Genomic DNA, 18,587 nt, shown 5'->3' with positions numbered 1-18,587 from the left:
GACAGTCGCCCACTAACAACGCGCAAAGGGGTCGCGCTCCCTGTGGGTTTACGGTCTCCAGGAGCTACGCTGGGCAGAAAAGTCACCCCCACCACTGGAGGGGAGTAGAGGATAGTGGCAGGGGCAGGGACAACCGCTGAGGGGTAGGTGGGGGACGCGGAGAAAGAGGTGGGGACGGTGGCAGAGGGGGCAGTGGGAACGGGGTGGGGCCGAGGCGGGCCCTGGGGCGGGGCTGCGGGGTGGGGTGCGCCACAGCGCCCCCTCGCTGCGGGCTCCCCGCGGTGCCCGGAGGCCGCCAGTGCTCCAGCTCGCCAGCCTCTTTGTGTGGGACGCACTGCCTTGCGGAGCGCGGCTTGAGCACAGAGGCTGTTCCCCGGGGTCCCGCTGCTTCTACCCCGGCCGGGCCGCACTTTCCTTTTCCTCCTCCTCTGCTCCTCCCTCTTCCAGCCCCCGGTCCCCAGCAGCAGCCATTGGACCCCGAGCAGCCCGCGTCCCGCATTGCTCCCCACCCCGCCCGACCTGGGGCGCTCGTCCCCCTCCAGTCCTGTCCCCCTCTAGATCCCCTCTCGCCAATCCCGGGCCTCCAAGGTGGAGAAAATAAACTAAAAGCAGAGCAACTCAGAGTCTCCAATAAAACGCCCAGTACCTAGAGCCCGAGCGCGTGTGCCGGTCGGCAAGGGGCGCGGGAGGCGGGGATGGGGGGGGCGGGCGGGGGGACAATGAGCGCATGAAGTTACCTGCCCGGCAGCGGCGGCGGCGGCCGAGAGGCGGCGGCGGGGCGGAGAGTCGGCGGCGGAGCAGGCTGCGCGCTCTGCGCCGACGGGTGCGCGCCGCGGCTTGGGGGAGAGTTGAGCGCTTTTCCCCCCTCTTTTTTTTCTTTTCTTTTTTTTTTTTTTTTTTTTTTTTTTTCTCGTCTTCTTCTTAAACAAACCACAAACGGATGTGAGGGAAGGAAGGTGTTTCTTTTACTCCTGAGCCCAGACACCTCTCTCTTTTCCGTCTAAGCTTGTTTTGCTGAACACTTTAAAAAAAAAAAAAAAAAAAAAAAAAAAAAAAGGAAAAGAAAAGGAGTTGCTTGATGTGAGAGTGAAATGGACGTAAGATTCTATCCACCTCCAGCCCAGCCCGCCGCTGCGCCCGACGCTCCCTGTCTGGGACCTTCTCCCTGCCTGGACCCCTACTATTGCAACAAGGTGAACGCTCTGCTTTTGTTTCCACCGTGTTCTGCTGCTTGATCCCGGGAGGGGGGCGGCGGCGGCGGCCGAGCCGCAGTGGGGCCGGCTTACCGGACGGGGCCGGCTCGCTGGAGACCGGTCCTGGGAGCGCTCGGCTCGCAGCCCGCTGCAGCCCTGCGTGCGCTGGGGTAGTAAATATTGTGGAGCTGCTCCGGGGGTTTGCCAAACACCACGATTGTGCGGAAAGTGACACGATTTGCTCGGATTCTTTCCTTCCTGCTGTTCGCGATTAGGGATCCCTGCTTAGGTTTGCCGGGGAGGGGGGGGCGGAGGGGCGTTAAAATAAGAGGGAAACCACGGAATACTTTGGGGGTGTGTCTGGGGTCTGGGAACGGAGGTAGAGTAAAAGAATTCAGTTTATTTCTCAGTTCTTCCTTCTCCCTCCCTCCATCTCCCGGGCAGCGGGAGCTTGTGGCATCGCTTCTCAGCCCGGATTAGTTGCCAGGGCAGAAGCCGGGAGCTGGGGTACAGGAACACGGGAAGGGTCCCCGCCCCCCACCCTTGAAAATTGTAGGACAATTCTGGTTTCCCAAATGGATTCCAGCAGTCAAGCCCAGAATTCGGTGCTGGCCTAAGCCGACCAGGACTTAGCGGGCTAGCCAGGTCAGGATTTGGAGGACAGCTCCTGTTTGCTGGGTGCGCGCGGAAATTTGCAAGTTTGTTGGAAGCCAGAGGAGTGCGTCGCGTTCAAGTCCAAAGCTCACGCACTCAGTGTCGGATTGAAGTAGGATGCGGGGTTGGGCTGCACGTGCAACCTGCCGACCCTGGGTGCCATGTCCCAGGGGACCTGGACAAGGTGTACCACGCTGGTGACCCGGAATGGTGGCAAGGTCGGGGTTCCTGCGGAGCTCAGCTAAGACCATGACTAGGTCAGGGAAACGTAGGGAAGGGGTTACTCTCCGGGCTGCTCACACTGTCTTCCCGGAGCGGGAGGACACGCAAGGACCAGACCCCAAGGGGAACCGCAGAGTCACAGCCGCTCTTGCCGGGGGCTTGTTGGACGTGTCTAAGCAGTCCCGCGGGATGAAGGTTGGCGAGGAGAACTGAGTTCTTCGAGACTCGGGCGGGCCTTTTAGACGCCCAGTTCTCGCTTGGTGATAAACCCGCCTGACTCTCACAGCCCCTGCAGGCACTTATATGTAGACCCCCTCGGTGAATTTCAGGAGAAAAATCGCTGGAACTACCACCATTTGCCTGGTAGCGAATCTTCACCAAAAAGCTTTTTAACCAGATACAGAGGTGTTTAGCAGGCGGTATTCTCAAACCCTGGGCTCCCCACCACGCGACTGACTCCTAGCTCCAAGTCTTGGTCAATCTGATACATACAAACACACACACACACACACACACACACAGAGAGAGAGAGAGAGAGAGAGAGAGAGAGAGAGAGAGAGAGAGAGAGAGAGAGAGAGAGAGAGAGAGAGAGAGAGAGAGAGAGAGAGAGAGAGAGAGAGAGAGAGAGAGGAGAGAGAGAGAGGGGAGAGAGAGAGGGGAGAGAGAGAGCTGTGAGTTAAGTGAACCACAGGCATCACCCTGTGGAGAAGCTCCTCCATGCTGTGTACAGTTTAAGACCCACCAAAAGGGCTGTGCTGTGTTCGTGCTGATGTTTAGGAAAGTTAGAAAAGAGGAAAATCTATCTTGTGAAGACAGAGGCTTTACACCGGGAGTCCTTTCGCTAGGGGCAAGTTGAAAGGTATTGGGAACTTTGACAAGTGCAGAAGAGTTTATGTGATGAAGTTTCATTATTTGCTGGTAACATAGTTCTTTTCATCTGAAATCTGTTTTGCCTTTACCCTTAGGTATTTTATGTTTTGTTACCTTTTATTTTGCTTACAATAAGAATGATCCTACTAATAAGAAACAATAAAGTAGCTGTTCTGTCTTCTTAAAGACATTTGTTCCATAGTAGTTACCAGAACCAAAAGATCAGAATCATTCTGGCAATAAAACTGGGACAAATCTTATTAAATTTATCAGTGATTTTAGGCTTCAAAAAGAAGGTAATGACTTGGATACACATTTCACTCTCCATACTTGTGATAGTAGGGTCAGATTTAATTTAAAAGTTAAATGCTTTGGAAAATCAGGAATTACTTCAATATATTAAATCATTTTCTAATTAAGTGCTTTAAATAATTTTAGTGGGTTGTGCTGTGAATTGAATAAATTAATTTGGAAAGTCTTCAGAATTTCTTTACTAGCTCATTGAAGTTCCTTTTAAGTCACCCTGTGTATAAGAAGCAAACTGTTCTTTTTAAATGCAAATTAGCCATCCTTTCTATAGACTAGTTGCAAGTCTTCTATTTAACTTACCCAGGGAATAATGGATTTTTAAAAATGCAAAGTCATAAGACACATTTCTAATAGTCGGAAAAGACTTCATGGATATGTTTCTCCAGGGATGCCTTCTCCTGTCCATTCCTGTGTAGCAGTCCATCAGATATATTTGTCACTGATCCCTGATTATATTAAATGTACTGAGTAGGTTTCAAGACCCCACAAAGCCCAGACACTTGTGTTTTCTACTCCATCATGATTAACCTTGGTATGAAATTTCTGTCTACCTCCACTATTTTAGTTGCTTAGATTTTATTCAAGTAGCATTCTTTTTTTTTTCTCTCTCTTTTTTCTTTTTGTGATGACTTAAGTAGATTTGCAGAGATATGGAAGAAAGGCAGAAGTTCTGAAAAAGCAAAGAAAGAAATCAGTATCTACATTTAAAAAAAAAAACAAACAAGTTGGATCAGACTTACCAATAGAGACAAGAATAGAGACAGGACTGAAAAGTAAATCTTGCCCCCTTCCACGGTGTAATGAACATGAAGTTTATTACAAATAACAGTCACTTTGACAGGTTATTTGTTTTTAATAGGATGATAAGATTATAAATTACTAATTATTTTATTTTAAATTGTGAACACTTTACTATTTAATGTTGGTGTGCTAAATTCCTGTGGAACCAGCATCTTTCTGTGCTTTAGTGTCATGCAATTGTAACTGTAGTTTCTCAGTGACATTTTTTCAATGTCAGTAGAGACCCTAATGGAGAAAATGAATATCCTCTTCCTGAAGCTTTTCTAAACTAAAATGTGATTGTTTTCCCCCACAGACACTTTCCAGTACTGCTGCACTGTAGATTACCAAGACACTACTTACATTTTTCAGTTAATAAACTCTGTAGAAGGTAGTTTTGGAAACAGTTTAATCCAGTGCTCAATTGTAAGAACACATTACATTATGAACATGTCACTGTGCAAACTGGCCTTCATGTTCACATAGCCCTTTGCAGGAACAATGCAAGTGATGTTGGTTATAGCAAGTGTATGAAGCATCCCTTATACAAACAGAACTGATGGCATGATGTTGTATATAGGTCAGCCTTTGAAATAGCAGTGCCGCTCAGAGACTGGACAGAAACGTATGCTGGAGGGAACAGTATTCACTTCTTTGCAGCTGAAAGCATAGTTATATTTCAGACATTGAAAGATGGGTACCAGAGTGGAATTTCATCTAATTAGACTATTTTAAGTAACATTGTGTCCCTTAATTGAACTGAATGTTACCAAAAGAAATTGGATTAAATGAGCTCACAATTGGAGTTCAGTGCTAAAATATAGCCCTACTTTTTGTTCTAGTTGAAGATGTCAAATCATCAGTTTAAATATATACCTTCAGAGTAATAACAGCTCCTTTCAGTTTCTTACTGCAGTGTCATTTCTAAAGATTGTTTTCACTGATTTTATGCTAAAATAGGACAAAGATATAGCACTTTTTCATTTTTACAATGATGTGATATGTTCAGTTATTGCTCAGTATCTGCCCACATAAGGAGCAGTAATACAATTATGTTATGACATGGCTAATGACAGGGATGCTGACCTTTGCCAACAGTGGGAGGGGAAATAATGGGCTTTACTGTTTTTAGTGGTTGCTTTTGCAGAATCATGTACTGAGTCTTTCTTTGGTGAATTTAAAAGTGAGGGAGTTCAAAACATAAACCCATGTTTAATACTAGTTATATTTAAAGTAAAGAATAATGGGCATTTAGAGTACTGGGCTTTTGTATTGAAATGAGAGAGGACTGTGTATATTCTTTCCATATAAATGAAGGAGTAAGGTCCTATTGTGATAAACTCTGCTCTCGAATGTCAGGGCAAACATTAGACATGTGATAACTTTTGAGAAAACAAGATTGATTATAGTCACTACAAAATCTCCTTTGAGGTTATTTTTCTATGTATACTGTATTATGTATTTTCCTTTAATGTGGCAAAACTCATCACATCTCAAATAGAAGAATTGCAAGCACACTAAGATGGAGTCATGATTCCTATTTTGATTAATAAATGTAAGGAAAAAAAGGAGGGTGGGGAGAAAGGGGAGGTACTTAGGCCATTTAGAGCATCATGCTTGATTAATTCTCTGTCTTAATTCATAACTTCTAGGACTTTGGGAAATTCATAGTGGATACTTCATACATCATTTGTATAATTAAAACTCCCCTGGGAGTTTTATTAGCTGGCACCTCCTACAAGTTTTGAGGTCTTTAAATATGTTTTAAATGAAATTTTAAGTAAGGAAAAGCATAAACCAAGAAATCATATGGACTTGGCCACTAAATCAGATATCACACAAAAACCTCAAAAGTAGCTATCTTGACTTTGTGGGATATTTCAGTGTCACAAATCCAGTTTTAAATGTCTCTGCAAAGAAACTTATAGTTTTGAGTTCTGGAGAGGTCTGATATTATTTATAATATGACTTGCAGTTCATTATTCTCACAATTTGGCATTATTTTAAAAGTTACTGAATGATAATAGTAAGGAGAATTCAATATTTTGCTTTGGTTGAAAAACTCAATTAATATTTAAATATCTAATTGAATGTGTAGTGTAGATTTTTTTTTTTTTTTTTTAATGTTGGGCTTGCAAAGGAATTGAAAACAGAAAAGCAGTAAGGCATTTGAAAGAAGTAGGGAAATGTTAACAGTGCCTTCCTGGGTACCAAACTGAGTCTCCAATGTTGGTTTTGTTGTGTGGGGCTATTTCTAGTGGTCATACTGTTTTATATGTGTGTGTTTGTGTGTGATGGGCTTAATTCCAAAGGGATAGCCTAGAAAGGGGGTGTCTATTAGCTGTGAAGGATGAATTATTCTAATGCTCCCCAACCTTTTGCTAAGACACTAGAAAGTTGAAAAGACCCTGGGGATATGTCTCAAATACTGGTAATCCTTCCTTCCCTGATTGAAACCAGCCCTCAACTGCAGGTCTCTCACCTCCTGACTTCATAGCCCCTCCCCAACTACCTCTACTCCAGGGCCAACCCCATCTCACTCTTCTCTCCAATCCTCCCTGTGTATATATGTGTGTGTGTGTGTGTGTGTGTGTGTGTGTGTGTGTGTGTGTGTGTCCAAGTGCTCTACCACTGAGCCATATCCCTAGCCCTCTCCTCTGGTCTCACTCTGAACTAGAAGTGTGTACTTTCTAATCTGAACTCTTTTCCCTCTGCTTTTAACTCACCCTTGAGGTTGTCTTGTCTGCCTTCTTCCCCTTCCGGTTCACTATCGTCCTTTATCATAATCAGGGTAACAAATGCATTCTTCCACCAGAATCCTGGCTCTGTTTTCTGGTTTACTTGAACCTGCCAGCCCTGAGGCCCATATTCACTTTTTGAAATTATGCTATTCTTCTTTCCCCTTCCCTCATCTGAATGAAAGCATAGAGTCTATAATAATTTACTAAGAAAACTTGTATATGGTGCTGAGAGGAAAAATAACCATAGTTGATATTTCTAAACTATCCTACTCTCCCTCCCACTACCCTACTCCCATCATGTACAATGTGTTGAGAGCTCAGAGATGAACTCCTTTAAGTCTGTCCTCAGCCGGAAAGCTTTGATTGGTCTCCCGAATGGCATGACGATGGGCCTATGATCCTTGGTGGGCATGCAGTGAGATGGGTTACACTTACAGAGAGCAGAAGGGTTAGCATGCTTATGTGTTCTCAACAAAACATACGTAGATAACTAAAATGGGCAGAGTAGGCCATACGGAATTTATTGAACTGACCAAATTTAGATCACTTATACCTCTATAGTTTAATTCCGAGTGTAAATCTTATGATTTCTGAGAAGGGTATTCATTTTGTGTCTCAATAAAAATGAAATATAATTATCTTGAATTGACTAAGTGCTGTTAATTATTGCATTTTTAAGATATTATTGATTAGAATAAAACTAGTATCAGTTGCACCCAAATCCAAGAATCTAAAATTTATACTTTTAGGACAAAAGAAGACAGTAGCACAATGTAGTTAATAGATACAGTGGCCCCAACAATCCGAATCATGCTTCCTGCCTGCAAGAAGCTTCTGTTTGAAGCATCTAACTTCAGGAATGTTCCCTTGTTTGTTTAAATTGAATGTATACATAAGGTATTAATTTTGCCAGCTAACTTATGGATGCCCTTTTGATCTTTCATTGACATCTACTTTGGAGTTGTTGATATACCTGCAGTTGATCTTCTCTGAACGTTTACTTTTTAGAATCAGTAGCCTGTGGCTTCCCTTGATTGAGAATGATTTGTGTTATGTGGACTGTCCACTAGGAATCCCAGAGTGCCAAAGTAGTACAGTTTACATCTACCCTCATGAATTTGAGAATTTTTGTTTTAAACCCTCTCTGCCAAGTCTTATCCTGAAGAGCAATTTCTCATTAAAAACAGTTGAGTTATAAACTGCTTAGAAATGTGGTTTATAATAGAAGTGCCAACAGACTGTTAATTATAGCAATTCTTCCATAATACTTTGAGATACAGAATTCACATTAACCTGAATGAGCTTTTCCTGGTTATAACGTGTTTCTCCCTACAGCGTTCATTTTGAAAATGGGAACATCATATTGCTCTGTGCTTGGCAGTGGATGGTGCAGCAGGAAGATAGGAGGGAGGGTCATACTAGAAAGAAACTCTCGGCTCTTTCATGGCAGGAGGTAGCAGTATTTTCCCAGACCTCTTTAGTTTGATCTATGGCAAGTTTGCCTTACTTGATGAAAAAGTTTGAAGTTAACTTTGAAAAGCTATCTTCATATTTCCATTTTACTCATAAAAAAATCACTGATGTCTGTTTAGAGTATCAAGTGTCATGAAACCAGTGGCAATGCTTTTTCTTTTTTCCATTTTCACTTACCAGTTTTAAATGGTTCTGCTTCTGCCAAGTGTTTATTGTTTTTCACTTTTCAGTGATGGCCTTTTATGAAACTGTCTTGAAAGAACTCCTAATTAAATGAAGGCCATGGTTGGTAAGAAACTTTACCAGTGGTTAAGAAAATATGACGTATTTTGAGTTATCATGTGGACTTACAAGTTATTATATCTCATCCATAGTAGGTATGAACAGCTTCTGCAAAAAGTGTCTTTTGATTGCCACCTTGGGTGCCATTCTCAGGGAGTAACCTGCCAGAGAAATAGTGTGTTTCTATGTGTGTGTACATGAGCGCTAACACATACTTTTGTGCATATATGTGCTTGTATGCATGTGTTTCTGTTTCTCATGCTTCTGAATCTACATCTGCCCATAAACGTATGAGATTTCATCCTCAATGGCAGACTCCATCAGTGGGCATAACAGCAATGGGGAGTCATCTTAATTACTAGGAATACCCCATGACCACTCACTCCCTTTGAAGAAACGTAGACATGTTTCTCAGGAAACGATGCTTTTCACATGGCAGGACTTTAACTTGTTGTAATCTAATAAGACTAAAAATCAGGGTTTTTTTTTTTTTTTTTTTTTTTTTTTTTTTTGAGGAAAATCCTATGTTCTTCTGAATAGAAGTCACTGTTTTGTTGATGATTTGAAATTAAGACCTGGTGTCCCTAAGCCTGCTGTCCCTGAGTTGACTTACCCTCTGGACCAAATAAAGCTGAACACCAGAGGATGTGATTCTCTCCCTTTCTGTTTCCCATTCTCTTAATAAGCCTGACTTTGTTCTGTGGCTGGTAAAAGTTCTGACACTAAAACATTTTAAATGTTTGTCTCAATATTTGTCTCCATTTTTGTCTCAATATTCCATGTATCCAGTAGAAAAAATAATTTATATGTGTATGAAGAAAACCTTATGAAAACTAAGAAATCAACAGAAGTATATTATTTCACAAGCCTGTGGGGAAAGACGTTCAAAAATTCAAAGAATGGTGGGCCTTAGCAGAACACTGTACTCTCACTCCCATTTCTTCCATTCCTGCTATCCTCCTGGAATAAAAGCATTCTCAAAAGTTGTAGAGCAGTGATTCTTTCGGGAAGGGAGTGAAAGAGATAACGTTTCTGGAGGGTCAGAGGCGGATTTGGGAAAATGGGACATGTGTAGGTACAGCCTGTAATCTGCCTCCCTCAGATGTTGATAAGCCCCCCAGGGGGGCTCTTTTCCCTTCTCCACATTCAGGGTCCAGCCACCTAATGAGAGAGATGCTATTGATGGGGGCGGTTGCCCATTTTGCACTATAAGAAGATAAGATAAAAGTTGAGAATAACTGCTAAAGAGGGAAGTACTCTCTTGTAGTTCCTGACTTCAGGGAAGCAATCTTGTGTCTCTGCACCTTCCTCTGATATATGGGTCAGAGAAATGTGCAAGATTAATTAACAGATGGGCCAACTGGGTCTAAAGAAAGTCCAATTACATTGAAAGAATATCTACCTGATTTTCTTAAGTCTTTTTAACTCAGTGAAATGGTTAATTTAAAAATTGGTGGACAGTGTTTTATGCACTAGCATCTTCATACCCGTGTCAAAGCCAGTTCTTCCTTTTGATGCCAATACCCCTCTGCCTAAAATGCCAGTAACAATTGTATAAAGAAATGTTAATAATAAAGAGGCAGGATAACCTTTCAACAAAAAAGTATATTTTATCATTTGGCAGATGCAGTCATGAACATTAATCATAGAAACCTGCAGATAGTAGAAGCTTAATATCAAAGCTAATGATTTATTTTATGTTAATGACTTTCTGCTAGGGCATAAAAGACTGTTCATAATGGACTCTCAGAGCTCTGTGCAGTTACTAAGGCTAATGGGATAATCTTTCCTCTCCCAAAATTAAGCTTTTTGAAATAAATTATGCTGTTATTTTTCAAGGTAACTCAAAAATTTACTGCAAAACTAATTTTTAAAGAATTTATTAAAGAAATAAAAAAGAAGAAAAAAAAATCCCAAAGTTGTTTTCCTAGTTCCTAAACACTTTTACTTCATTAGGGAGAGAAAGTTTGCATGAATCTAATGTCACTGGATTTGTCCTGTTGAATAATTTTAAAGTCAGGCTTCTGCAGCATCCTACCTTTTGAAATTTAGCCTTTAGAAGCACATCCCACAATGGAACATGTTTTCCTTGCCCATTGCCAGCCAACATTGAGCTGAATGGCAATAAAAAAAATTGGATTTTTTTTTCACTGAGAAGTTTTGAAGAATCATGTTTACAATTAGTTATAACCAACATTATATTTCAATAAGAGATAATTTGCCTACTAAAGTTCACATAATGTGCTAATCATGTGTAGTGGTTAATAAAGGCCTCCTACCTCACTCCCCTGATGGCTATAAAAGGCTATTATATTCATGGCTGTAGTTCAGGTACAGCTGCTGTGTGTTAATAATGCATCATTGTCCCACTAATCAACACAGCAAAGGTCAGAACCCCTAAGCACCTAAACCACCTATTCTTTTTCCAAAATATTTATTAACACCTTAACAGCCTATCTGTTCATTTTCCTTAGCCTCCAGTCAGCTAATTCCACTCCAAGCTACTTGTGTGATAAAGGTTTTATAACCTAAGCTAGGTCATAGAAGAGATTAATATATATTCATACTAATCTTCTCCCATAAACATGTTTCCATTTCCACAGTCGTTGCCTGAATTAAGGTCGGGTTGCTGTGCCATAAGTCCCTTTATAATTAAGTATGTGTGTTCCAAAGTGAGAATATTTTCAGGTTTTCCATGTTATTTAAGGAAGGTTTAGGAGTAAAACAACTTTTCAGTACCCAGAACCATTTCAAGTACACAGAGGGAATCGGGGAGTGGGGAGGGATATTTTAAATGTAAAGTGAAATTAATCGGCATTGGTTTATAGACCTGATACAGTGAAATATTATTTTCTTAATTGTTCTTTTGGCATAGGAAAGCAATAATAGTAAAAGCTTCTTAAGCCATATTTTCTGCACACAAAGAACATATTCACATGGGATTTCCATTTTGCTGGAAAAACGTGCAAATCAATAAGCCAGCACTTATCTGCATTAAAATTAGGTAGACAACAGTTTATAGGCATAGTGATAGTGTCCCTGTCTTCATACCCTCAGTTGGTGCTTATCTAAGATAATCCTTGCTTTTGTGTCCTTAGAGAGAAGCCAAAAGTGATCAAGATCTCATTTTCTCATCTTGTATTATTGTCTTCTGTTTTCTGTTACTCATTTTGATAACCTTATGTGTGTGAGATTGTGTGTGTGTGTGTGTGTGTGTGTTGTTTTCCTTTATGATTTGGGAACCTCAAATGTTTTAAAAGGAGAAAAAAATGCAACTCAACTATGTTCCCATCATCAGGAGAAATGCAAAAGGCGAACTAGTAGGAGGAGCTTCTGTGTGTGCAGCACATAATGTACAATGGTACATTTGTCATGCTTTAAATATATAATGCCTACAATAAAATATGTACAGGCGCAGTTGTGATCTATGAAGTCCCTGGCTCCGGTGCCATTGTTTGTAGTCTCTACGGTTGTCATACATTGTTCTTTGCACATCATATCCTTACAGCAGAATCTGACACAATTTCTAGCTTTCAGTCCTGCACCATTTTCATTGCACAATATACATGAGTTTGACAGGGTGTGTTGAGGACAACTCTGGCAAGCAATTGATATTTTGAAGTGGCAAGCGTTTCAGCAGCTGCCTGCTTGTGAAAAAGGAATGATAAGATATACTGTATTGTTAGTTTCAGGGAAAGCATTAAGGTTTAAGCTCTGTAAAAATGTACACATTATTCGTCAGTGGTGAAGCAAGTCTTTTATGTTTTTTAGAGCTTAGCTCTCTGGCTGATGTGAACTACAATGACATCGGTCAGTAAATGAATAGGAGTACTTTGAATTTGAACTGCTGCCAATTTTGCACCAACAAAGGAACTGACAAAAGAAAGATTTTATGTGAAATGCAAAGCACACGCAATGTTTTGGGGGCGGGGAAAGGGAAAGAGGGAGAGAGAAAAACCCACATCAGAGAATGTTCCTTAACTTGTATTTGCAAGGGTACTAAATAGTTAAAACACATCTATTTTGCATGGCTCACAGCTACAACCTAAGCTGTTTTACCTAATGTGCTTTAAAAACCTGTTGTATACACGTAGGGTTTCAGAATATGTTCATATGGAATTTGGAGTGTTTTTCTAAATATCGCACTGTGCCCCGAAGGCCTGTTGGCAGAATATCAGAGTCACCCACTGCTGGAGTCCCTAACTCTCTCTCTATCTGTTAGTGGGAAATTGTAGTTTAATCAGTTATGGCACTTTCAGTGTGTAACGATCATTAGCAAGGCAATTTGTCATGACTGTTAATGGTCAGGATGCATCTGCTCTCTCAGTTACAAAGCATGATAAGTAAGAAGACAAATATTCCAATATCTGATAGTATTAACTTGTTTCAAATTTGTAATCCAAGGTTAGTTGCTCAAAACAGACACAGCAGCAGATTAACAAGCATCCTGTATTCAATTTTACTGGGCCCTGTTTTTATGGATTTATGGCTTTAAAGCACACTAATATGCTATTAGGAAGGGCACAGTCTTTGATTAGATGTTCTACAGAAACTAAGTTATGAGCAAAGTACCTTCTGGGTTCATCCGGAAAGAATTTATGTGCATAATATTTTCTATAGAGCTCCATAAATTGAAAGGATTGATGCATGCAATATTTCTAACATGCTATATATTCTTCTCATGATTAAAAAAGTCACTTTCCCATTGGCTGATAAACTGGTTGGTCACTTTTCATGTGAGTTTAGAGAGTATTTTAAAAGTTTTAAAATTCAAGTGAAAAAACTTCAGAATGAATTAGAAATGGTACATTTCCCCCAGCAAACTGCTTTATAAGATCATTGTTCATTGTTCTAAACAGGAAAAAAAAAAAAAAAAAAAAAAAAAAAGAGTTTAACAGATTCCTCCAGTTGAAAAGGCTAGACTTTTTTACATACCTCCTATTCTCTAGGTATGACATCACATAGCTTGCCAGACAAAATCTTTTTGACACATTTTCATTTTTAATGAAAGATCCTAAAATTCAGAGCATAATGATTTCTTAGAAACTGAATACGATCTTGGTTAAAAAAAAAAAAATCGTTCTTGCTAGTAAGAAAAGCTGTTACTGTTTAAGTTCCTGTGGAGCGGTTAGTTGGTACGCTTCACTGAATGTTGTCAAAAAGGCTTTCCTCATGATTGACAACCCGGCCGGAATGTGAATGGAGATTTTAATTGCGTATCATGTGTGCATATCAGAGTGAGTGAATTCATGACTCTGCTTAGCTCCATATCTCTGCAGGTCAGCCGAGCCAAAAAATGCTCTTTTATGTGCAGTTTTTCCAAAAAGAGAAAGGTGTATGTGTACCAGTGGTTCGTTATTCATTTCTGAAGTGAAACACTTGTGTTCCTTCAGCTTCAGAGTTTGAAAGTGGAACAAAAATCTATTTAGAGATTTCTTTCTTTTACTCTCTGCACTTATAATATACTTGGATGATGTAAATTCTTCTCCTTTACAAGTTGGGAAAAGTCTGCCAGAACATATTTTTCTTATGGCACTTGCTATAGGAAATGTGTTTATCTTTCTCCCCACCCCCCAAAGGGGACTTTGAAAAGAAAGAAAAAATGTAAGCCAGTGGAAAAATTTACTGAGGTCAACTGCCTCTCTATAACTTACAAACTTTAGAAAAAACCTTAGGTGGGCGTGTGGGAGGGTGCATTTCTAAGAAGTGGAAGGTTCATAACATTGTATCTGAATGTTTATGAAAATAGCAATAACATAATGATCACTGTAAAATGACATATAAATATATGAATGTTAATTACTTAGAAAAATGGCTTCTCAGTTGATGACATAGAAGATCAAAGATGTATTTCTACTTATCGTTATTTCTTTACCAAGATACAGTGGTAGTAATACTCCATTAGCCTATTGAAATGTCTAAAATCCAATATACTTGAGACTTCAAAGTGCAGTGAAATTTTCTTTGTAAGGTAACATTGGCTACAACAACCCCAGACAGATGAAGAACTTATTAATGTAGAAACAAAAAACATTTTCATTTTCATAATGCATATGCTATGTATAATTTTTCATTTGATATGATGTGAAACTTTGACACTTAGGTTGTAAATTTAGAACATAGCTATTTTTCTATTTCATTTTGAATAGGTGAGAAAAAGATTAGTGCCAGGGTCATTTTAAATATAACCATTGTAATAAGGAGGGTAATGTTGAAAGGATAGTGACTTTATAGCCTTAGGATATCCTTGGGGATTTAACTTTGTTCTGGGCTCTAATATGTTATCTCAACACAATTAAGAACATACCAAATTGCACCCTGAAGATTCAACCTTAATATGGTATGCAGAATGGGGTGATTGCTATATAAAGACACTACTGTACCTTTAAAATGCTAAAGCAGAAAAATCTATTTTATTTTAAAAATTCAGCTTTATGTATGGGGTGACATTTTTCTAATGTTATGGAAGACTATTTTGTACTTTCTACTGAGAGCTCAGGCAAGGAAAAAATCTATTTACAAAATGAAAAAAAGTGCTCAGCTGAATGCGTTTCACTTTTAAAGATGATATTCTGGTAATGAACTTTATCAAGCAGAGAACATTTCAGTAAAAGTATTAAAGTAGTTCCTATTTCGGTTGCCTCACTTAGGGCTGTGTCACTGTTTCCATTATAACTTCTTATTTCCAGGTAGCTATGATGCAGTTCCCATGCAAATATTTGCACAAGGATGAAATAAGAATATTTTAGCCTAAGTAGACTTTTTTTAAAATTTGGAATACACTTGTTAAGAAGCTTCAGGCATTGTTAATAAGGCATACTTAATTCATTTTTAGAAACTGAGAAGCATTTAGCGAACACCAACTGGAGGCAAATCCCTACCCTAAATGTGAAGGGGAGCTGGAAGAGGCACAGAAAGGAGTAAGACCTGGTCCCAGTCTCCGTGTGGCCAATCAGGAGAGGATGAAAAATAACCATAATGCAGCTGCAGCATAATTGACATGATAAAATGTCTGTGGTCAAAGTGCTGGGGTTACAAATGGCAAAGTGATGACTTGGAGTTGAAGCAATCCCCCATGCTTCCTGAAGGAGACAGTATTTTGGTAGACCTTAAAAATTGGGCAGCAAGGAAAGGGAAAGAAAGTTACACCTAATTTTTGAAATTATTTTTTAGACTTCTTTACTTCTTTTCAATGGAACGTGAAACAATTTAAACTAAGAAACACAGGAGATGGGAGTGTAGTTCAATTGTAGATCATATACCCTAGCATGCTGGAGACCCTGGGTTGAATCCCTAGTACCAATACAATAAATAAATAAACAAACAAACAAAGCAGAAGAACACTAGGTCTGTTAGTTAACATAAAATATCATAGCTAAGCAACAGACAAAACATATTTCTTGTCCTTCATATTAATGAAACTATAATTAAATATTTAAATTAGGCTCTTGGTCCCTCCCAGTAGGAACAAAAAAGGAAATGCAATGAGTGACAGAATTTTGGTTCTCTGAGAGATGTATCAACACTAATTATTCAAGCTTGAAAAGTTTTTCTTTAGTGAAAAGCTGTAAAACCTCTAGTGAAAGGCTGCCAAGGATAGAATGAGGAAATACACTTGAAGATGTGACCTCATGGGCTATGTGAGGAGGAGTCTGATATGGTGGGTTAAAGCTGCCCCAGGCAAGATTGGGCATCTCTAGAGGGAAATGGGAACCAGTGAAGCAGGAGGGACTCCTTGGAATAAGCAACACAGAGAGAAAACTAGGACCAGTTAGGAGTGAGGGGAATTGAAAGATCTTGCCTGTATTGGAGGGAGAGGCCTACATTACAGAGAGATGACCACTGTACTTGTACAGAAGGGACTGGGGAAAGTGGGATGGAATTGAGATTGCCTGTTATCGGCGGGCTAATGTTTGTCTCTGTTGAGAACATACCAGAGTCTATGCAGTGGCACTTGCCTATTTATCCCAGTTACTCAGAGGCTGAGGCAAGGAGGATCTCAAGTTTGAGGCCGGCCTTGGCAACTTACTGCCTCAAAGCAAATAATTACAAAGGGCTGGGGATGTAGATCAGTGGTAAAGTGCCCCCGGGTTCAATCCCCAGTAAACCCCACCCCACAGACACACAAAAGTACCAGAGAAGACTTCTCCAAAGGAATCACATATTAAGATGAATAATTCAGTATTGACCTTTTTTTTTTAATGACTTTTCCACTTTTCCAGTAATAGGTGAATGATTACCTTTTAGAGGTTAGCAAAAAGTTTGAGTTACATTGAAATTTTACTTCTTAAAGCGTACCTAGAGTCTTGTCATCTACATGAGAATTATTTTGGATTAATAAGCCATTATCAGCATCAATATTAGCAGTCAATGAGTAGTCTTCATAATCCACCTGTAATCTGTTTAAATTGTGGTGTTATATTCACTGAAATTAATGGTAATTACTTTTCCAAAATTTCTTGCTCAGTGACAAATATACATATTATTAGGAAATTTAGGATATATATTTAAAGTGTCCAAACATATTCAGAATTCTCTATTGCTTTTGAAGTTCTCTCACAATCTTCCAGTACTACTTGGTAAAGTTCTAAAGTTTTTTCCACTGAAGTGTTAATGAATGGAGGAGGAACCAGGAAGTAACTCCAAAATCTACATAGGTCTTAGAAGGCTAACATTTTATCTTTAAGAATTACATGGATTTGGGGTTAGGGATGTAACTCAGAGGTAGAGCACTTGCCTGGTATAAATAAGGCCCTGGCTTCCATTTCCAGCAATGCCAAAAAGACAAGGAAAAGGAGAATGTGGCTTTTATGTTATATTGTATAACACATCCCTGTCTGTTTTAAAATAAATTGGATACGTTATATCACATAGAATTGAGTCAACCCTATGTTCTAAGAAGATGGGTCAGGCTGTTCTGTAGTTCCCCTTTGCAATATTGTATTGCTACTAGGGATATGAATTTGAGAAGCATAAGATAGCATAATGGTCTTTTGTCTTTACTGTTAAAAAATGGACTAGAGGGCTTGAAAAAGGAGTTCCTTTGGTTAGTTCATCTCTGCTACACAAAATGGAATATTTTAAGCACTCTAATTCTTTCCTGGACTTTCACTTACTATCTTTTTTTGATAGGAAACTTGAACAAAATATTCTTGATCTTAGTCTAAACTGGAAGATTATCTAGGACTCACTGGTTGCTGGCACCATGGATGGAGTGATGCTGGGTTTTGCAGGGAGATGGATGAAAAGGACAGAAGTCAGAAATCCTGTGCATAGCTGGGAGAGTTGCTGGCACAAATCGAGAATGCTTGATGATAGATGAAGTGGTATCATATTGTTAGGCATCAGTATAGAACTCAACCTTGTAAGAATTTGGGAAGTCCGAGAAAGGGAAGGGATCGTGAAGAAAAAGAACAATTATGGGAATGATTTGGAGATGGAGTAGGGATAGGTGTAGGACAGAATGGGTACTGTAACACAACCAACGGTCAACACTTGGAGTCTTCCTTCCTTCCCTCCCTTTCACCACTGGCAGAGGTAATTTGTGTGACAATTGACATCATTTTCAAGATTCCTTTGGATTATTTTTTAGCTGCCTTTTTATTAAAGCTCTCTCCCCCCACCTGCATCTTTTCTTTCCTACAGGGGACTTCTATTTCTGGGCATCATCCTCTCCTACCTTCTCCATCACTAGGATAAAGTTCAAGGACCCACTGACTTGAACAGCAATAGCTCCAGTTAGACTGTGTGGCATGGATTGATTTTAGGTTTGTGCATGGAGGATTTCTCCATAAATGCCGGCCTATCTTTTGTCCAAAACACACCATTAAATCAAGGTGTTCTTTAGTTTCTGTTTGTTTGTTTCCTCCTTCTTTACCTCATTAAATACTTCATCTGTGTTGTTTTTGTGTTTTGTTTTGTTTTGTGTTTGCTTATTTGTTTGTTTTTTGGTACTGGAGATTGAACCCAGGGCTACTTAACCATTGAGCCACCTCCCCAGCCCTTTTAAATATTTTATTTAAAGACAGGGTCTCACAGAGTTGCTTAGAACCTCACTAAGTTA

At 39.9% G+C, this 18,587-nt stretch overlaps 1 protein-coding gene across 1 annotated transcript in view; it reads left to right on the top strand.

Moving 5' to 3' along the window:
* The first annotated feature begins 749 nt into the window (after nucleotides 1–749).
* TOX (thymocyte selection associated high mobility group box) overlaps nucleotides 750–18,587 on the top strand; it is a 292,226-nt gene continuing 274,388 nt past the window's right edge. The window contains exon 1 of the mRNA XM_079124819.1: nucleotides 750–1,193. Within this exon, the coding sequence (XP_078980945.1) occupies nucleotides 1,092–1,193 (102 nt within the window). The 5' untranslated portion in view covers nucleotides 750–1,091. The remainder of the gene's footprint in view (nucleotides 1,194–18,587) is intronic.

Source organism: Sciurus vulgaris, assembly GCF_902686455.1.
Source record: "Sciurus vulgaris genome assembly, chromosome: 1".
NCBI lineage: Eukaryota > Metazoa > Chordata > Mammalia > Rodentia > Sciuridae > Sciurus > Sciurus vulgaris.
This window is presented reverse-complemented; position numbering and strand designations above follow the sequence as displayed.